The sequence below is a fragment of the Platalea leucorodia genome, assembly GCF_965183815.1.
Source record: "Platalea leucorodia genome assembly, chromosome: 16".
In the NCBI taxonomy this organism is placed as follows: domain Eukaryota; kingdom Metazoa; phylum Chordata; class Aves; order Pelecaniformes; family Threskiornithidae; genus Platalea; species Platalea leucorodia.
Window position 1 is genome coordinate 13,556,982 of NC_138838.1, and position 18,761 is coordinate 13,575,742.

The 18,761-nt window shown below is 66.6% G+C and overlaps 2 protein-coding genes across 2 annotated transcripts; both read right to left on the reverse strand.

Annotated features, from left to right (window-relative positions):
- Positions 1 to 515: 515 nt before the first annotated feature.
- RSKR (ribosomal protein S6 kinase related) lies at positions 516 to 3,905 on the reverse strand (the record flags this gene model as incomplete). The annotated part of the gene is made up of 12 exons (XM_082327944.1): positions 516 to 737; positions 830 to 940; positions 1,012 to 1,100; positions 1,169 to 1,258; positions 1,345 to 1,372; positions 1,471 to 1,511; positions 1,685 to 1,792; positions 2,452 to 2,521; positions 2,678 to 2,746; positions 2,821 to 2,904; positions 3,566 to 3,763; positions 3,855 to 3,905. 12 exons carry the CDS (start codon positions 3,903 to 3,905, stop codon positions 516 to 518), a joined length of 1,161 nt encoding a protein of 386 aa, XP_082184070.1.
- A 466-nt stretch (positions 3,906 to 4,371) lies between these two features.
- Positions 4,372 to 18,505, reverse strand: BLTP2 (bridge-like lipid transfer protein family member 2). The gene is made up of 39 exons (XM_082328563.1): positions 18,428 to 18,505; positions 17,410 to 17,539; positions 17,092 to 17,138; positions 16,635 to 16,797; positions 16,437 to 16,555; positions 16,000 to 16,060; positions 15,604 to 15,802; positions 15,337 to 15,460; positions 14,824 to 14,948; positions 14,671 to 14,738; positions 14,429 to 14,577; positions 14,058 to 14,176; positions 13,652 to 13,815; positions 13,254 to 13,518; positions 12,928 to 13,133; positions 11,668 to 12,763; positions 11,227 to 11,418; positions 10,931 to 11,133; positions 10,733 to 10,851; positions 10,439 to 10,659; positions 10,103 to 10,293; positions 9,918 to 10,017; positions 9,642 to 9,844; positions 8,992 to 9,286; positions 8,743 to 8,900; positions 8,417 to 8,623; positions 8,196 to 8,295; positions 7,854 to 8,036; positions 7,439 to 7,560; positions 7,205 to 7,360; positions 7,001 to 7,122; positions 6,736 to 6,916; positions 6,570 to 6,656; positions 6,356 to 6,466; positions 6,134 to 6,269; positions 5,782 to 5,906; positions 5,338 to 5,439; positions 5,123 to 5,257; positions 4,372 to 4,927 (listed from the first exon to the last, which is right to left on the reverse strand). The coding sequence occupies exons 1-39, from the start codon at positions 18,496 to 18,498 to the stop codon at positions 4,745 to 4,747; spliced, it is 6,738 nt and encodes a 2,245-aa protein (XP_082184689.1). The 5' UTR covers positions 18,499 to 18,505; the 3' UTR covers positions 4,372 to 4,744.
- Positions 18,506 to 18,761: the final 256 nt, after the last annotated feature.

Sequence of the window (18,761 nt, forward strand, 5' to 3'; positions counted from 1 at the left end):
CCCGGCGCAACCCGCGCGCTGCCGCCGCCGCCCTTTTGAAAACCCCGCGCCGCTGTGATTGGCTGCTCGGCGCACGCGTCGCTCCAGCGGGACGGCTGTTAGGGGCGGGGCTATGGCCGGCGGTGGGCGGTGAAGTGGGCGTGCCTTCGGGCGAGGCCCCGCCCCCGGGGGCCGCCGCGGCGCTGTGCAGCGCCGAGCACCGGAGGCGCGGAGCCCTCGGCGAGGGCAACGGGGACGGGCCCGGCTCCCCCCCGGACCTCGGGGCCTCCGCAGCGCCTGTCCCAGGGCAGCAGCCCCGCACGGCCCCAGACCCCTGCCCCGGGAGGGGGGGCAGCCCCGCACGGCCCCTGGGGGTCCCGCAGGAGTCAGGGCCGTGCCCGCGGCTCTCGGGTTTATTGCTCCCGCGGGCAGAGGTACAGCGTCGGGGCAAGGGGGACCCGGCCCGGCAGGGTCCAACCCGCGGCCGGGGTGGGGGGATGTCCCTGAGCGATGCCGGGGGTCCCGGCCGTGGCGGCTCAGCCAGGCCAGGGCCGGCCCGGGGGGGCGGCGAGGTCGCAGTCGAAGTCGGCGAAGGCGGCAGGGTCGGGCGGGGGCTGCTCGGGGGGGCGCGGGGCCACCGCCACCGCCACCGGGTCCTTCTGCAGCAGGTCGGCGTCGAAGGCCACCCCACGGAAGAAGGGGTGGCCCTGGAAGTGGTGGAGGTAGCGCAGGCGGCGCAGGGGGTTGTGGCACAGCAGCTGGGGATGGAGGGAGGACAGTGAGCGGTGGGGACCCCAGCATCCAGCCTGGGGGGCCACTGGGGACCCCAAAACCCGGGCAGGAGGGTTACCTCGGCGAGCAGCCGGGCCAGTGCAGGGCTGAGCGCGGGCGGGCTCTCGTAGCTGCTCTGCTTGACGCGCTCCAGCATGGCCACATGGTCCCCCGCCGGCGGCACAGGGAACTGGGGGGGCAGGGAGCAGATTTAGGGGCTCCATGGGGTGCCCCTATCCCTCCCCATCCTGTGGTCCTCACCTCCCCGCTGGCCAGGGCGAAGAGCAGGACTCCCAGGGACCACCAGTCGGCTGCGTGGCTGTAGGGCCCCCCGCTCAGCACCTCCGGGGCTGCGGGGAAGAGTGGGTGAGCGCTCCGGGGGGCTGTGCCCCCACCGCAGCCCCCGCTGCCCCCTTACCCATGTACTGCAGGGTGCCGCAGATGGTGTGGGCTCTCTCGCCCCAGCGCAGGTGCCGGGAGAGGCCGAAGTCGGTGAGCTTGAGGTGTCCTGCGGGCAAGACAGCACGTGGGGACCCACGGACGGGGTGTCCCCATGGACGGAGTGTCCCCACACTGGTGCCACCAGGCTCTTACCTCTCTCATCCAGGAGGATGTTCTCCATCTGAAACGAGACAGGCGCTGGGGTGGCCTCTCCATGTCAGGGGCTTCAGAGACCCCACCCACCCCATCCTCCGGCCCCCCGGCCCTGCTGCCACCCACCTTCACATCTCTGTGCACGATGCCCAGGTCATGAAGGTACACTGGGAAGAAGATGGAGCCATCAGAGTGGCGGGTCCCCTCCCGGCACGGTGCCCACTGCCACCCCCACAGCACCCAGCAGGCAGCTGCCCATCCCCGGGGATGGCTGACCCTGCCTGCAGGTCCCCAGCAGTGGGGACAGTGGTGGCTGTCCCCAGCATGGCAGGCCACTCACCCAGCACCAGCACCAGCTCGGCAGCGAACAGGCGGACGGTGGCCTCAGCGAAGCGCTCGGCGGCGCGCCACAGCGCGTGCAGGTCTCCAGTGCTGCAGTAGGTGCACACTGCCGGGACGGGCAACGGGCCTTACCGACGGGCTGTGCCACGGGGACGGGCTGGCATGAGGGGCATGGGCACCGGGGTGGCACGGGCACGGGGGGCCAGGTGGGTCACTGGGGCCGTGCACCGTGGTGACGTGGGCACAGGGGCCGAGTGGGCACCAGGACTACGCACCACGGTGATGCCAGCACTGGGGCTGTATGGCAGTGAGGCGGCACAAGCACCAGGACCACACTGGCACCAAGGTGGCACAAGCCTCAATACGGGCACCAGGACTACGGTGACACGGGCACCACAGCCCGGGGCAATGGGAACATGCAAGTACTGGGGCTACGTACCATGGCAACACGGGCACCAGAGCCACGGGGCACTGGGAACACGTAAGCACCAGGGCCGCATGAGCTCCAAGGTGGCACGGGCACCGTGGCTGGGGCGCCAGGTTCACCCCTGCGCTGGCCCCTGCCCCGCTGTGGCGCATCCCCGTCCCCGTGCCCCTGTCCCTGCGGCGGGTGCGGGGTGGGAGCAGCCAAGCGCCTGGATCCCCGCGGGGCAGCGGGCAGCGCGGGCGGGAGCGCACGCGTGCGCGGGGACACGTGCGCAGGCGGCGGGGACACGTGCGCGGGCGGGGGGGCCGGGGCGAGCCCGTGGGCAGATGGTCACTCACTGATGAAGAGGTGGCGCTGGCCCTGCCAGCTGTCCCCCAGCCCGTGGACAAACGGGTGCCTGACCTGTCTCTGGGGACACAAAGCGGAGAGGGTGAGCGGCCCCTGGGGCGGGGGGCCGGGGACCTTGCTCCTGCCACCCTCCCTCCGCAGCCCCACGGCCTCCTGCCATCCCCACAGCCACCCCGAGCCCCCCATGGGCTGGGGGCCCCCTGGACCCCCCCCAACCTGGATGCTGACTTCCTCCTTGCACTGCTTGAGGGTGTCGCGGCGCAGCACCTCCACTTTGGGCACGACCTGGGGGGGGAGGGGCTGTCAGGGGGGGCTGGGGGCAAGCGGGGGCACCCACAGGCCCTGGGGGCAGCACCCACCTTCACGGCGCAGACCTTCTCCCGCCCGCAGTCCAGCACTTTGAGGATGGTCCCGAAGGAGCCTTTGGCCACGAAGCCCAGGATCTGGGGGCGGGGGGGGAGCAGAGCCTGAGCGCCCCACGGAGAGGGGCTCGGGGTGGGGTGGGGCGTGGTGGGGTCCTGCGTGGGGCAAGGTGGGGTGGCACAGGGCACCCCAGGCAGGCGGTGGGGACACATGGGGACCAGGAGGAGCCAACCCCAGTAGGACACATGGGGACCCAGTATGGGGCACATGGGGACAGGGACACGGGGACCCCAGCACGGCGGCTGCGGATGCCAGCAGGACACGCGGGACCCCGGTAGGACACCTTGGCACGCCGTTAGGGTGCAGAGGGACCCCGGTAGGACGCACGGAGACTCATTACGGGGCAGGGGGACCCGGCGCGGGTAGAAGGGGACCCGGCGGGGGTAGAAGGGGACCCGGCGGGACGGTCGGGGACGCCGGTAGGATGCGCAGGGACCCAGCACGGCGTACGAGGAGAGCCGGTAAGTCGGTCGGCGATCCCGGGATGGCGGCACGGGAGGCACGGACGGCGCGGGAGGACGCGGGGGGACCCCGGGGGGAGGCAGGGGGTGCAGGGGGACCCCGGCAGGGCGGTCGGGGCTGCCGGGGCGGGACGCGGGGGTGCCCCGGTCGGGATGGCCGGGGACGCCGTTAGGATGCACCGGGACCCCGTGAGGAGGGGGGGGGGGCCCGGGACGGCACCTTGAGCTGCTGCTGGCGGGCGGAGGGGCGGACGGGGAACTCCGGCAGGAAAAGCGAGACGAGCTGCGGCAGCGGCCACCCGGGCAGCGGCGGCTCCTCGGCGGGGCCCCGCGGGGCCAGGGCGAGCCCCGGTCCCGGTCCCGGTCCCGGTCCGGCGCGGCCCAGCAGCGCCCGCAGCCACGACCCCACGGCGCGGCCCTGCGGAACCGGGGGCAGCGTCAGCGGGTGGACCCCGGGGCGGGGGGTGTCCGGGGCGGGGGGGGGGGGTTCCCCGGGCCGCCGCACGCACCTGGGGGGGCCGCACCGGGGCCGGGCCGGGGCCGCTGCTCGTTGCTCCCATCGCGGCGCCGCCCGGCCGCGCCCCGGGCCCCGGCCCCGCTCCTCCGCCGCTTTACATAACCCCACCGCCCCGCCCCGCCCCGCCCCGCCGCGACCACCCCCCGCCCCGGGGCCGCCCTGGCACCGGCTGCGCCTCCCGGGGCGCCCACCCGTGACCGAGCCCCCCACCGGCTTCTGGGCAGGGCACCCCCCTCGCGCGTTTTGGGGCTCCCCCTTCCGCTGCTCGTCCTCCCTTTGCACCCCGCCGGCCGCAGCCCCCCTGCCCCGGGGCAGCCCCCGCTGGGCCCCGCACAGCCCCGGGCGCCGGAGAGGGACAAGCGCAAGGGCTGAGCCCGGGGTGATGCAGAGGCTGCGAGGGAGCCCCGAGCCCCCGGAGCCCCGGGGAAGGGCAGGGGGTGAGGCCACAGCGGGGGCGGGGGGTGCAGCCAAGCTGAGGGGGTGAGTAACGAGCCCCTGGCCCAAGACTGTTCCAAATTAAAAACTCTTTATTTAAAGTCTCTCCCATTCCCCTTTCTCCCAGCCTGGAGCGATCCTGCTGCTTCACCGGGCCCATGGGCCGGGCCCAGCACCCGCACAGCAGGGACGGGGGAAGCTCGTGGGAGCCCTTGGCACGGGGCACCGCGCCCCACGAAGGGGCCCTGGAGCACGCTGCGCCCCACGTCCCCGCGCTGCCGCACCCTTACCCCGCAGCGACAGGGCTGCCGCGGGGCTGCGCACGGCTAACCCCCGCCTCGGGTATCACCGAGCCGAGCAGCGCAGCCCCCCCCGCCATCGGGGTGCCCCTCCGGAGGGGGGAGCATGGGGCGCCCCAGTCCGTTCCCGGCCTGCCGGGTGCTGCCATCATTTGCGCCTGCCGAAGATCGACTTCTTGCTGGGGTTCTTCTCACCCACGCTCAGCCCGATGAGCAGACGCGCCTTCTCATCCTCCTCCTGCTGCTGGATGGTCCCGTCCGATTTGTTCTCCAGCTTTCCGCGGGCCTCGGCGCCTGCCGCTGGCTTCAGGCGTAGTTTCTCTTTGATCACCTGCCCCGGGATTTAGGGGGCTCAGCACCCCATGGCTGCACCCAGGGCGCTTGCCGTGCATGAGAGTCCGAGCTGCTGAGCCAGCGCGGCTGCTTGCCGCCCACCGTGGGGTTACCACCTCCATCCTGGGCAGAGAGGCTCTGGCAGCCTCCCTGCAAGCGGGAAGGAGGCACCGCAGGATGGGGTCCCACGTACCTGTGCCACCAAGGCTTTGCGGCTGTCCCTCTTCACTGCCATGGCAAAGTCCAGCCACGTCCACGTGTTGTTGTGGTACTCCAGGCACGGCAGCACCAGGTTCAGGTCGCCCCAGTCCACGCTGTTCTTCTCGCCCTGGGTGACAAGGGTGTCAGGCGGGGTGGGACGATGCCCCAGGCCACCCCCCAGCACACCCCGTCCCGCCGGCCCCACACCTTGTAGCTGACGCAGAGTGGCACCTGCGGGATCTTGATGTAGATGAAGGAGTTGTTCATGGCCGCGCGCTCCTTCATCTTGTCGATGTCATCCACAGGATGCTGGGGACAGAGCAGGAGCCATGAGCAGAAGGGAAGGAGAGGGGACAGAGCCAGGAACCAGCAGGGAAGGGACAGCCAGGCACTAGGCCATGGCATTGCTTCACCAGGGAGAGGTGAGAGCTGCTCTGGCATGGTGTTAGGAAAATGAGATGCTGCAGGGATCACATCAAGCGCGCAGGTGCTTGGTTGTAAAGGATGCAAATCCTCGTGGTGGGAGGGAGCAGGAGAAAATGGAGAGGCAAGCGGGGGAGGACAGAGCTGCCCAGCCCTGCAGCCGAGGGAAAAGAGGCTGGTTCTGCAGCAGGGCTCTCCCAGATTCCCCTTCAAGGCAGCAGCAGGTACCTCGGGTGCTTTTCGGAATGATCTTCTGACCCCTGATGTCCGATTCAGTCCCTGAGCGACTCCCTTCCCTGGGCCCAGCGAGTCATCGGCCACGATCAGCTGCCGCGGCTTCACCACAGGGATCCCTGGGACAAACACGGTGGGAGGGGGTGGCTGGTGTCTGGCGGGGGGTTAGCCATCACCCAGGCCCCCCCCAGCTTCGCTGCTCTCCCCACAGGCTCCCTGCCCACAGGGGAGACCGCGAGTCCCCTGTGGCCTGCCAGCAGCTGCCCACAAACATATCCTGGACACGCAGCCAGAGCTGCTCAAGGACATCGCTCGGGTGCGATGAGAGTGACTGTGAACCTCTCACCTGTCGTCACCAGCTTGGACTTGTCTTCCTCATCCCCCACCTCCTCCTCCTCCACGTTGCGGCCGGGGAAGAAGAAACCCATCATCCTGTGGAAGAACTGGTGGGTGAGCTGGATGGTGAGGGGTACCACGTTCACCTGTGGGGAGAGAGGCATGTCAGAGCTGGGCACACGCTGCCTGTGCCCCGCGGGGACCCTGCCACCTCCCGGCCTGGCCCCAGCACCTCGAAGTGCTCCTTGATGGAGATGCCTCCCACGGGCGGCCGGACCTTGCTGAAGATCCTCAGTGCCAGCTGCCGGCCGGACTGGCAGGAGCTCTGGGGACGCAGCACCACCTGCAGGGAAGAGGATGGGTGTCTGGGGTGAGGACAGGCCACCCTGGCCAGGCCACCCGTGGGTCCCCAGGGTGCAGGGCTGCTCCCCCAGGCTGCCGCTTGCCTTGTACACAGCATTGGGCAGGAGGTTGTTCATCGTGACCCAGCCCAGTTCCAGCAGATGCTCGGCCGTGTCGTCAGACTTGTTGACCTGCGCACACAGACCCGTCAGCCCCGCGCCTCCCAGGCCCCGTCTTGGGGGCTGCGGATGCCACCGGCCGGCTCGGTACCTTGCTATAGAGGAAGCGCTGGAGCTCCAGCTCGGCTATGCCCAGCTGCCCGTCCTCCTCGGTCAGGCGCCAGCGTGCCTGGGCGAAGTAGAACTCAGTCCGCCGTGCCACACTCACGTCTTCTGGCTGCTTTCGCAGCTCCATCTTGTTGGCTCGCTGCAGCTGGAAGTCCTTGAAGCACCTGCAGCAGAAAGGGCAGCGCTGGGATGTGGGAGCCCTGGAGTAAGGGGGACACAACGCTGGGGAAGCCAGAAGTGGCCCCTACCTGATCAGTATGTTCAGCTCCTCGCTCTCCAGCTGCAGGTCAGCTTTCTCCTGGCTCAGCTGCTGCTGCAGCCTGTGGTTGAGGTCGAGCAGGCTCTCGTTTTTGCTGTCGTCCTGCAGAGACTGAAGGACAGACAACCCTCAGCACCCTCTGCCCCAGAGCAGGGACTCTGGGGAGCCAGGCCCTGCCGGGATGCGGGCTTACCTTCACGTTGGAGTACATCTGCTTCTCCAGCTGCCGGATCTGGGCGACGTGCTGCCTCACAGCCTCTTGCAGGTGTAGGATACTGCTGCGCTGCTCCTCGGGGTTGCTGGAGATCTCCAGCTGGAAGCGCACCCGTTGTTTTTTCTCGCTGTGCTCCTGGACACAGGGATAGGGGAAGGTTAGGATTGCCCTGGGTACAGTGAGTGACACAGTGACCTGAAGCCTCATGGGTACCTTGCGTTTGGGCTCCACATGCAGCAGCAGGTTGTTGACTATGTCAAGGATCATGGCATACTGTGCAGGGTTGGTGGAGATCTCCAGGTCGTGGTGGATCAGCGTGAATGTGTCCACTGCTCCTGCAGGGACACACAAAGGGCAAGTGGGGCCTCAGCATGGCCAGAAACGGAATGCATGTAGGGGCCAGCCAGAGACGGAGAGGGATGGGGAATGAGCCAAGGTGGTTACGCTGGCTCCAGCAGGCACAGCATGTCCAGCATCATCTGGTGCACTGCCACATGGCTGGGGACCCCTCCTGTATGCACCCCTCTGATCTCAGCAGGGCCAAGACAGACTATTCCTGGACTTAGCCAGCACCTGTGGGTCAGCCCAGAGCTCTGCCCCCTGAGACACACTGCCTGGATGTACTCACCCTCCTGCTTCTTCAGCAGATCCTCCTTCTCCTGGTTGGCGGGAGTCTCGGGGGGCTTTATCTGCGTAGCCAGCTCGGGGTCAATGTCATGGCTGTAGCTGATATAGTACATGCGGCAGCTGCAGCGAGAGATGATCCTCTGCACCTGCTGGGTCTGCTGGGCTTCTGAGGGCTGGTTCCAGTCTGGGGACAGGCAGGGGGACCACAGTCAGAGCACCACGTCCCGGCATGTTGGAGACCCCACAGTGCAGGGACAGGCCAAGCACTCTCAGCTTCACCAGCCTTGGGGACACACACAAGTGGGACTGGGGTAGGCACAGCAGCCAGCTCTGCAGGCAGTACCTGTGGTGGTGCTGACCATGCCCCCCACCGCCTGCCCGCTCTCCATCAGCTCCTGCACTGAGTCCAGGCTCCGTTGTCGATGCTCCTCAATATTTTTCACCTGGGGAGACAAGGAGGCACCACCGGCTGTCCCTGCTCTCCCTGCCTTGGCCAGGGCACCGGCAGCGCTGCCTGTCCTCGACACAGCAGCTCACCCATCACAGCCTCCCCGAGCTGCTCACCTCCAGCCAGAGCTGCCCGTGCTCCCTTTCAGTGGGGCTGCTCTCCGTCGTGGCGAAGTACTGCATGCCGTCCAGCAAGCATGTCCACGACGTCTTCTGCTTCAGCGTGTCCCCGTACCAGGCAGGGTGGTGCTGGCACTGCAGCAGCTGGGCCTTCGCGGCAGACACAATCACGCAGCCCTCTGTCTCTGCGCCGCGCAGCACCATCTGCGGGGGGAGACCACAGGAGTCAGACGAGCCCTTCTGGGCCAGGCATGGCCCCTCTCACAGCAAGGCCGTGGGGAGCAGAGAGTGTGGGGACAGGCGGGCTGGCCAAGGGCAGGTACCTGGCAGTTGACCAGCTCGATGAGGCAGTTGCGGTTGTAGATGTCATCTGTTTGGCAGGCAGCAATGCCGCACAGCTGCTCGCTAGCCCCCGACTCCTCCTCCGTGAAGACCACGAACTTGTCCGTCTCCTCAATGAGCTTCTGCAGCATGTAGGCCCCTGGGGAAGGAGAAAGGGTCAGTGCAAGGCTGCAGGGTGAAGGCAGGCATGGCTTTGGGTTTCCCATTGCTCCCCTCCCTGCCGTGCTCACCTCCCGAGGAGGCTCTTTCAGGACGGCCGCTGATGATGGGAGCGGTCACTCTGGCAGGGATGGAGTGAGCAGAGAGCGGGCCCCGCTTCAGCTTTTTGGCTTGAAGCTGCGTGTCAATCTTCAGCCCCTTCAGGGCCTCGGTGGACAGGTTGCGCTTAAGCACAGCCGCTTTCTTGTAGCCGTCGTAGAGGCCAAAGGCGATGTCCCGGTTGGTGGTAGTCCAGGATGCCCGCAGGTCCACCAGGTGCAGCTGGTGCGTGTGGAAACCATCATCCCCATCCCGCAGGGGCAGCTCCTGGGCACAGAGGGTCAGAGACTCAGCACAGCAAAGCCACCCGTAGTCCCTGTCCACAGGCTTCACGCACAGGGGCTGGGAGCCCTGCCAGTCCTCGCAAGCAGGGCGTGGGGACCAGAGCCCTGGGGACCACCCCAGAGCCCTACGGCAGGGACCCATACCAGGGATGCTGTGGCTGGAACAAGGCACCAACCAGGCACTCAGGAGATCAGAGGCCCTGCAGGTCTGTCTCCTCTCCAGCCAAATCCCTCCCACACTGCGCCCAAAGACCAAGGTCCCCTTGTCCCAGAGGGATGCCATCAGGCCAGCGCAGCCTGGGTTACACCTGCCGTGCCCCTTATGTTTGCAGCGGTACCTCCTCAGCTGTGCGATTGCTGTGCCTCTGGTAGGTGAGGGAGGACAGGCTCAGCAGGTGGGTTTTCTTCACCAGGGTGTCGAGCCGGTGGTCGGCGTTCTCATCGCAAGTGGAGGCCATGAGGTGCACGGTGACCTGGCTCAAGTCGCTCACCATCTGTGTGATGCTCCACTCCGAAATCAGGCGTCGCATCACTGTGCCGGCTGGGGGACAGGGAGAGGGGTCAGCCGGGGCCCTGACCTGCCTGGAAACACTGCTGGCAGGGCCCCCACTCACCCTGTGGGATGAGCCGCTGGGTGCCGCGAGTGAAGATGTGCCCCTGGCAGCACTCCACCTGGATCCCCCGCTGCTGGGCAAAGGAGGCCCAGTAATGCACCTGCGAGGGCGCAGAAAGCAGAGGCTGAGAGCCCAGTGCAGGCAGAATGGGAAGGTAACACTGGACCCCCACCCTCAGGACTTGCCTGCAGCCGGGGGAAGAGCGCAGTATAAGACAGCTGCTTGTAATGCTGCCCCAGCTTCTTCTTACTGGGTTTCATGTTGTTGAAGAGCTTCCCGCGGCAGATGGGGCGCGTCACACTGGTCCACGTGGCCCAAAAGTTCTGCATCCAGCGGAGGGTGCTGCTGTAGAGCAGGATCCGGGGCTGGGAGTGCTCTGAGAATACACCCGCTGTCAGCGAGCACCATGGGGCAGGGACACGGCAGCACCCAATCCAGGACCGATAAGGATCACTAAAACCAGCAAGCCCTGCCCCGTTCCCCTCGCCCCCCAGAGGGATCCCCAGGGTGCTGTCACCCACCCTCACTGGGCCGCGTCAGGTCCATCCGGATGGAGAGGTTGAGGTTCTCGGAGCGGAAGGCACGGTAGGAGTCGTACTGCTGCCCCACCGGCACCTCGGGCAGGAACTCGGGGGAGCGCAGCACCACGCTGTGGTGGTCGTGGGGGTTCCCGTGGCACAGCCACTGCAGGTCCAGCGTCATGCACAGGTCAGGCAGATGCAGGAAGCAGCAGTCGTCATATCTGAACAGAGAAAGAGATCCCGGTTACCCGCCGGCACCAGTGGCAGTACCCATGCTCCCGCACCCACACTCACTTGGAGGCTGTCCGGACGTTGATGTCCAGGTTGCCCTTGAAGACGAACTGCCCGGGCTTCCAGTGGAAGGAGAGGTGGCTCCACTCCCAGTGCATGTTCTCCGTGGTGTTGTAGGGGTCCTGCAAGGACAAGTGTGAGGAGAGGCAGGTGTGAGCCAGCCCCACACCGTGCTCTGCTCCCTATCCTGGTGGCACCCACCTCGGTGGCCAGCTGGTGCAGGTTGGCCTGTTCGATGTCCATGTGCCAGTCCCCGTGGAAGAGAAGGCGGCTCTTGTCCCACCAGGGCAAAGGGGCACTGGGGTCCTCTGAGGGCTTGGTGAGGAGATCCACGCACTGGCCGATCAGGGTCCAGGCCGGGTCCCAGCAGGGCCCCCACACGATGGTGTACTGGGAGATCTCAGCTGGGGACACAGAGGTTGGCTCAGCCCTTCACACGTCCCACGCAGCCCCATCCCCACCCCGGCACAAAGGCCCCCTGCCCCTCCAGCTCTTACAGTGGAAGTCGTGGTAGAACTTCAAGGGCGGCATATTCCTCTCCACCGTCGCATCCCCCCAGGGCAGCCCCAGCTTCAGGACCTGGCGGCGCCGGGAGCAGGCCTGGCCACATTGCTCAGCTCCGATCAGCCGGCCCGAGAGCTGCCAGTTTCGGATCTCAAAGAGGTAGCGAGGGTAGTCGCGGATCCGCACTGCCGGGCAGAGGACAGGCTGAGAGACTGGACAGCAAAGGGACACTGCTCCGCTCCCCCACTCTGGGCCACAGCAGGAGCCGCTGTCCTGTCACATCTCTGCTCCCTTCCCACTCCCTTGAACCACCAAAAATAATTTCCTCTGCTTGGTTAGACATCATGTGGTGCCAGCGGGTCCCTGTCCTGGGACCCCAGGCCATGCAGCCACCGTGCTGTCCCCCATGGGCACCCTCACGCAAAGCAACTCACCAAAGAAGCTGCCGACTCTGCCCTTCATCATGCGGCACCACTGGGTGACCATCTCCAGACCCTCGGGGGGGAACGGGCTGACACCATCCAGGTCCCTCATCTGCTCCAACACACGCTCCGTGCCGTGGAAGGACTCATCGGCCATGGCCACCAGCTCCAGGTGGGCCAGGGTCCAGGTGAGGAGGGCCCTCCGCATGGGCGTGTTGGCATAGAGGCGCCGTGAGCGCTGGATGTAGATCTCGATGTTCTTCTTCTCCAGCGAGGCATAGAGCTCCTCGATCTTGCGGGCAGGCAGCAGCTCGCCGTGTTGCTTGCGCAGCGCAGCCACCTTGGCGTCCAGCAGCTGCAAGCGCTTGGCGCTCTCCTTGCTCTCATCCTTCATCAGCTCGTAGTTGTCTCGTAACTTAACCTCGAAGACGTCGTCCAGGAAGACCCAGGAGAAGTGCGTCACTTTGAGCAGGAGGTCAGGGGGCAGCGCCGTGCTGGCCGGGCGCCCGCGCCGGTGCAGACCTTTCAGCCACTTCTGCACACCCACGGCAGCATCCAGCGTGTGGGAGAAGTCGTACTGGTAGGGGAACTCAATGGTCACGCTGGCGAAGGAGAAGGCCCAGCCACGGTTGCGGAGGGTGCGCAGGGTGGGGAAGGCGCAGCGGTGCAAGATGAGCTCCTCCAGCTCTGGCAGCAGCTTCACCTCCACCTCCTTGAAGCTGAAGATGCTGTGTCCGTCAAAGCCAGCGGCCAGCTCGGGGCAGTAGCTGTGCAGGGCACCGCCGTGCCAGCTCACGGAGGTCCTTTCGGCAGCCAGGCTGATGTAGTTGGCTTCAGAGACAAAGGCTGTGAGCTTGGCAGAGCTCAGCTCCAGTGACAGGGACAGAAGTCTTTTGGGGGGGGTCCCATCTGGCTGGGGGGGCCCCGGTGTCTCAGTAGGCGTGGCCGGGTGGGACGCTGGGCTCTCTGGGGACACGGAATGAGGTGTCCTGTGGCCGAGGGCGCTCTGCAAGGCTTCGTGGCACTGCAGGGTGGCCAGGGTGTGATGGTACAAGTGCATGTGGTCGGGCGGGCTCCACAGCACCGCCAGCCCCTCGCCGCACTGCACCTACAGCAGAGAGAGCGAGCAGGCACCAAGTCACTGCCGGGTCAGCACAGGACAGGCCCGTTCTCCTCTCCAGCACCTTTCGGTGCCAATCAATCCTCCCCCTGACCCATCCATCCCAGTCCCACCAGTATGGGATAAAGCAGAGGCCCGAGGCCCGCACTAACCTCCAGGGAGCGGATGCTGCTGTGGTAGGTGACAGAGAGCATGGAGAGGTTGGCCACCGGGTTGGGGATGGCAGGAGCTTTGCAGCATGGCTGCATCTTCTCCGTGATGCTCTTCACCAAGGCCAGCACCATGCCCTGGACGCTGACTGTGCAGCTCTCGGCACTCCCCAGGACAGTCAGCGTGTCCAGCCGCAGCTCCAGGGCGCCTAGAGAGATGGCACATCAGTGCTGGAGGCACAGAGGAGGCACACCACGACATGCCAGGTTCCTCTGACCGTGGGCCTGTTCCAGGACAGCTCTCTGGGATCAGCCTGGATGCTACTTACCCACCAGGGCTGAAAGTGTGAAGAGGTTCACATCCTCCACCTTCAGATCCACTTTCCACAGCAGCCCCCAGGGCTCGCTTGAGGCAGAGGGTGGCTGCTTGGCAAGCTCAGCTCCGCTGGGCCGCGGGCAGAACAGGGGTAGGACCCTGGCCAGGCACTCAGTGCAGGTGTCCGACGACTCCACTTGCAACCCCCGGATGGTGCAGTCTAGGAAGAGCGTGTCCGACTGGGCACTGGACATGCCCAGGGGCTGGTTGTAGCTGCCCTGCAGGACAAACAGGACGATCACTCTCAGGCTGCAGGATGTCCCCATGCCACCACGAGTCCCTGTGCCGCCCGCATGGAGTTGCAGACAGGCAGCCCACCCCCTGAGAGCCACCCCTCGCCCCGCCCCTCACCTGCAGGTTGAAGGAGTCGAGGATGAGGGCTTCTCCCCACACGTGCATGTTGGGGGGATGTGGGGCACGCTGGATGTGGGAGTCGTTGCCCACGCGCCAGCAGAGGTGGTCCACGGCCAGCACCACTCGCTGGTGCACGCTCTGTGGCCGCAGGTGCTGGTAGTCTGCGGGCAGGGAGGAGGGGGTGAGTGCGGGCAGGGCTCGCTGCTGCCTGCTCAGCTGCCCCCGAAGAGGGTCAACCCAGACACAGCCAGGCAGGGGTCCACAGCCCCTGGCCAGACACAGACATGGGCAGGCACAGAGGTGGCATGGCCCTCCCCATTCCCGTCCTGGTGCCTCTCTGGCAGAGCCACCGACCCCCAAGAAGAGCCCAGCAGCCACCATCGTGCCAGCTACCAGCCTGTACCTGCAGAGATAGAGTTGAAGCCCAAGGCGAAGGGTGGTGTGTCCCCCAGCTGCACTGACACATTGACGTTGGACAGCGAGGCACACAGGATGACGGGCGCTATGATTTGGGGATAGTTCCTGCATGGGATAAGCAGGGATGGGCTGTTACTGGGGCGCTGCGTGCCACAGAGCCTGGCAGGGAGCAGGCCCAGAGGGACGGCCTCTCCACAGGGACCCCCCAGCTGCCTGCTACCCTCCATACCAGCCTCCCTGTCCCAGGGGCTGTGCACAGGGCAGAGAAGGTGCTGGGTGCCTGGGCACCCTGCCAGAGCATGGCAGACAAGAGGAAACAAGCTGCGATACCAGCAGCTGCACTGAGGCCGAGTTTACCTTCCCTTGTGCCCTTGGCTGGGGACAGGCACTGCCTGGCACCTGTATTCCTGTGCCAACAGGCCCAGCCAGTGTGAAAACTCTTGGTGGCGGTAGTGGATGATGCAGGTATTGAGCAGCACAGCAGCCGAGAGGTCAATGGCTGTGACCTAGAGCGGGGAGAGGGCAGGGTGGCAAAAAGCTTGTGCCAGGAGCCAAATCAGCCCCCCCGGGGGACAGGACTGTGCCCAGCGCTCGCTCACCTGCACGCTGGTCTTCAGGGAGTTGAGGCACACGATGCGCTGGCGGCTCTGGGACAGGAGAAGGCCATCTGGGGAGAGAGAGGAGCAGAAGTGAGGGGTGGCGGAGGGCAGCGATGGCAGCCCTGTCCCGTGGGCACCCTCCTGGCTACTTGCCCTCCAACTGGAGGTCTACACTCATTTGGTCCAGGTCTGAGGTGGGTGTGAAGTTGCGCAGTGGGATCTGCTCCTCTTCACGCTGATATAGAAACTGCAGCAGCTTCAGGCTCCAGGTGAGGTGCCTGTGAGAAGCAGGGAGTCACTGCCAGAAGGGAACTGCACTATCACGTCCTCCATCTCCCCGTCCCTCATCCCCAGCTGACCGGCACGCTGGCACGGACAGAGACACCAGCCAGTGCCCAGCTGCAGCCCAGCCCAGTGCTCTCATCCCATCGGCAGAGGATCCCATCAGGCTGTGCTACTGGAGAACCAGCTCATGTGCCTTCCTCCTTCCCCAAGAGCCCAGCCCCAGGCCAAGCTCAGTCCTTCCCACTGGGGTGGGATCTAGGACTCACTCTTTGTGGTCTGGCAGAGCAGGGGACGAGCAGGGAATGGCACAGTTGTCCCCAAGTCCCTGTCCCCAGTGCCAATCGGGGCGAGGACAGCCTCCCCCTCCACCTGCCTCCTTACCTCTTCTGGCTGTTCATAGACAGCACCACGCTGGTGTTCTCCAGCTTCACCTCCACCCTCCTGGGGATGAGCTGCAGCGTGTCCCTGCTCAGCAGAGGCAGGGACTTCAGGGGCTCCCCCAGGCCTGGAGACGGACACACAGGGTCACTGGAAGGCTCTCGCCCAAACCCCCAGGCCCTGTGGTGGGAGGGAGCAACGGCACAGCCAAATCCCTCTGGCTGCCAGCCCCTGCCCTGCCCAGAGCTTGTCCCTGTCCCCATCCCTGACCTGGGCTGGGCTGTTCCCCTGCACTGCTGTGCTGGGTCCCGGCAGTGACGTGGTGCAGCAGTGGGCTGCAGAAGAGTCCTTCGTGCAGCTCTGCCTGCAAGGTCCGGACGCGCAGCCTGATGCCCACCAGCCGCCGCTTGCTGCTGATCTCCAGGGAGAGGGAGAGCGCCAGGGCCAGCTCCGCCAGGCAGGTGTCATCCTGTATGGGGACGTGAGCAAGGAGCGGATGCTGCAGGTGAAGTGCTGGGCACAACACAGAGCCCAGAGCCCTGCAGGAGCCTTGCAGCATCGCCCAGACTCGGGGATGGGCTGGAACAGGTCCCGGGGTGTCTCAAAGAGCCAGTGCCCAGGCCCAATTCAGGTGAGTGCTGAATTTCTCCCTTCCCCAGCACTCACCAGCTGGCTGCTCCGGAGCACTTTGCTGTTCACCTTGGTCAGGCTCACCTCGCAGGTCAGGCTGGGGAGAGCAGAGAACAGACGGAGGCTGTGGGCCCTGCTTTCTCCAAACCAAGCCCCTGCCCTCCCTTTTCTGTGGGACCCAGGGACCCCAAGTCCCTGCTCCAAGTCCTCCCAAAAGCAGAGCACACCCTAACTCCATGCACAGCACAGCAACTCATAATTTGGAGAACACACGACTCAAGCTTCCCATGAAGAAACGGGACTAGGCCAGTCTCGGAGGAGGTTAACGTGTCACATCACAGGTGACACAGGATGGTGCCAAGTGGGCTGTAGTGAGGTGAGACACCAGGGAGCGTGGCTGGGGTCGGAGGAGCCTCCCTGCCCCCTGGGACCCGGGGCTGGGGGAGCAGAGCAGGAGGTGAGCACAGTGTTACCTCTTCCCGTCGCCATTCAGGAGGAGACGCGTCTTGCTGGCCTGGATATGCCAGAGAGACTCTGAGGTGGCCACATGCAGAACCATGATGTTGATGGAGTCCATGTGGATGGAAAAGAGCTGGGGGGAAGGTGCTACTGTGAGGGATGTCCAAAAGCAGCACAGCCCGCAACAGCCTCTCACCAAGTTGGTGCCTCACCTGGCTAAGGAGCCTCAGAAGGGAGGGTTTAAGACTCAGGTCTGCTCTGCTTTCATTTCCATTGGCTTCTCTGGGAGCCTCTGGGGCGGACGGCTGGAACCCAGGGCCCTTCTGGAGATCTGTGCGGATTCGCACCTCACCAAAACACAGCTCAAAGTAGCGCCTGCAGAAGAACAGCACGGGCAACTCTTACAAGAGCTCGCACGTGGCACATCCAGCCCCATCGCCAGGGTTGCCTCCCGCCCTGAGGACATGCAGGACCAGCACAAGAGCATCCACAAGATGCTGCCACCCCAAAGAAGAGTGATTCACTCCCACACAGAGTGAATTCCCCACAGACCATGGGGAAACGGGCACTGCAGAAAGGTGTAAATGCACCAGAACCACAGTCAGTGGGGCCAGGGATAAGCCAGACCCCCCACGTGAGCAGGGAGGGAGCTGGGGCGGGGGTACGTACGGCAGGTCCCGGCTCAGTTTACTGGAGATCCAGACGTTGTCAATCTCCTGCAAGGACACAGAGGTAGGTCAGAGAAGAAACAACCTGGCTCTGCCTTATGATGCTCATCCTGACGTTCCCGCTCTGCTCCCAAAGCCTGGCATCATGCAGGGAGCAGCCAAAACCCCCAAGTTTGGCCGCGGAGGGAAGGGCCTGGCACCAGCTATGGGGCTGCGCAACAGGAGCTCAGCTGCAGGGACTTGCTGCTGGCCTAGAAGTGACCACAGCCACCCTGCCTGCCCTCGCCTGCCCGTGACCACCCCTCACCCCGGTACCCACCACAGTCTGCTGCTCCCGCTGGAACTTGAGGCTGATGTTCTGGGCCCAGAAGAAGCCGAAGGAGCCGATCTTCAGCTCCGCATGAAGCTTCTGCCGGCACCAGGTGACGGCCAGGCGACACGCCAGCCACCTGCAGGGACAGGCGGAAGGCCAGGGTCAGCCTCCCCGCTGGGACTGGGAGCCGGGGACCTGCTTTGCCCTTCGAGTGCCAGCGCCAGCACCCGCAGCTGGATAGGAGCTCCCAGGGCCTGGCACCTGGCACCATGGGTGCCCCAAGCTGGGGCAGAGACCCTGCAGGGTCACCCCCAATCCCTGACACCCCTCCCACCCCCCCGACAGCCCATGCCCACCCCTGCAGGCCCCCCTGGACTCCTGTAAGCCCCCAAGCCTCTGACACCCTCCCACACAGCCCCAGGAGCCCCCAAACCCCCGCAGCCCCCCCCATGCCCTGCACACCCTCTCTCCCAGCCCCAGGACCCCCCCCAAACCCCTGCAGGCTCCCCCCCGCCCCCAACACCTCTCCCCCAGCCCTGTGAGCCACCCCAAACTCCTGACGCCCCCAAGCCCTCTTTGTCCCCCTTAACCCCTGCTGCCCCCCCCCAGACCCCCGACGCCTCACCCCCAGCCCCGTGGGTCCCCCCACACCCCTGGCAATTCCCACGGGGCCCCCCATGACTCCCGTGGGCCCTCTCCACCCCTGACACGGCTCCCTCCAGCCCTGCCACCCCCTGAAGCCCCCGCGGGCCCCCAAACCCCCCTGCTCCCCCACTGCCAGCCCCCTGGGCCCCCCCCAGCCCTGCCACCCCCCCAAACCCCTGCGGGCCCCCAAACCCCCCTGACACCCCACTGCCAGCCCCCTGGGCCCCCCCATGACCCTTGCGAGCCCCCCCCAGCCCCGCCGCCCCCCCAAACCCCTGCGGCCGCCCCTACACCCCTGTCACCCCACCGCCAGCCCCGCGGGCCCCCCCGAACCCCCGTGGGCTCCCCCAGGCCCCCGAACCCCCACCCCGGCCCTGACCGCGCCAGCAGCCCGGCGAGCAGCGCCACGACGACGAGGCCGAGCAGCGCGGCGGGCAGCGGCGGCGGCATGGCGGGCCCGGGCCCGGGCCCGGCCCCGGTGCGTGCGTCCGCGGCCCCCCCGCCCCTGCCCCGGCGCCGCCGCCGCCGCCCGTGGGGCCGCCCGCCGCGGGCCGACCGCCGGCGCACCCGGAGTGGCCGCTGGGAGGGGCGGGGCGGGGCCGGCGGCGCGGCGGGGCCGAGCGGTGCTTTTCCCGGAGTGAGCGGCGGCGGCAGCGCCGCGCCCGGCCCGGCCCTGGCACCGGGTCCCCCCCAGCTCCCCCTCCCCCCCCCCG

Coding starts and splice junctions, on each gene's coding strand:
- BLTP2 (XM_082328563.1), bottom strand. CDS start 18,498: ATGCCGCCGCCGCTGCCCGCCGCGCTGCTCGGCCTCGTCGTCGTGGCG. Junction 6,270..6,355: donor CCATCAAGGAGCACTTCGAG/GTGCTGGGGCCA, acceptor CTCTCCCCACAG/GTGAACGTGGTACCCCTCAC. Junction 5,440..5,781: donor CATTCCGAAAAGCACCCGAG/GTACCTGCTGCT, acceptor CTCTGTCCCCAG/CATCCTGTGGATGACATCGA.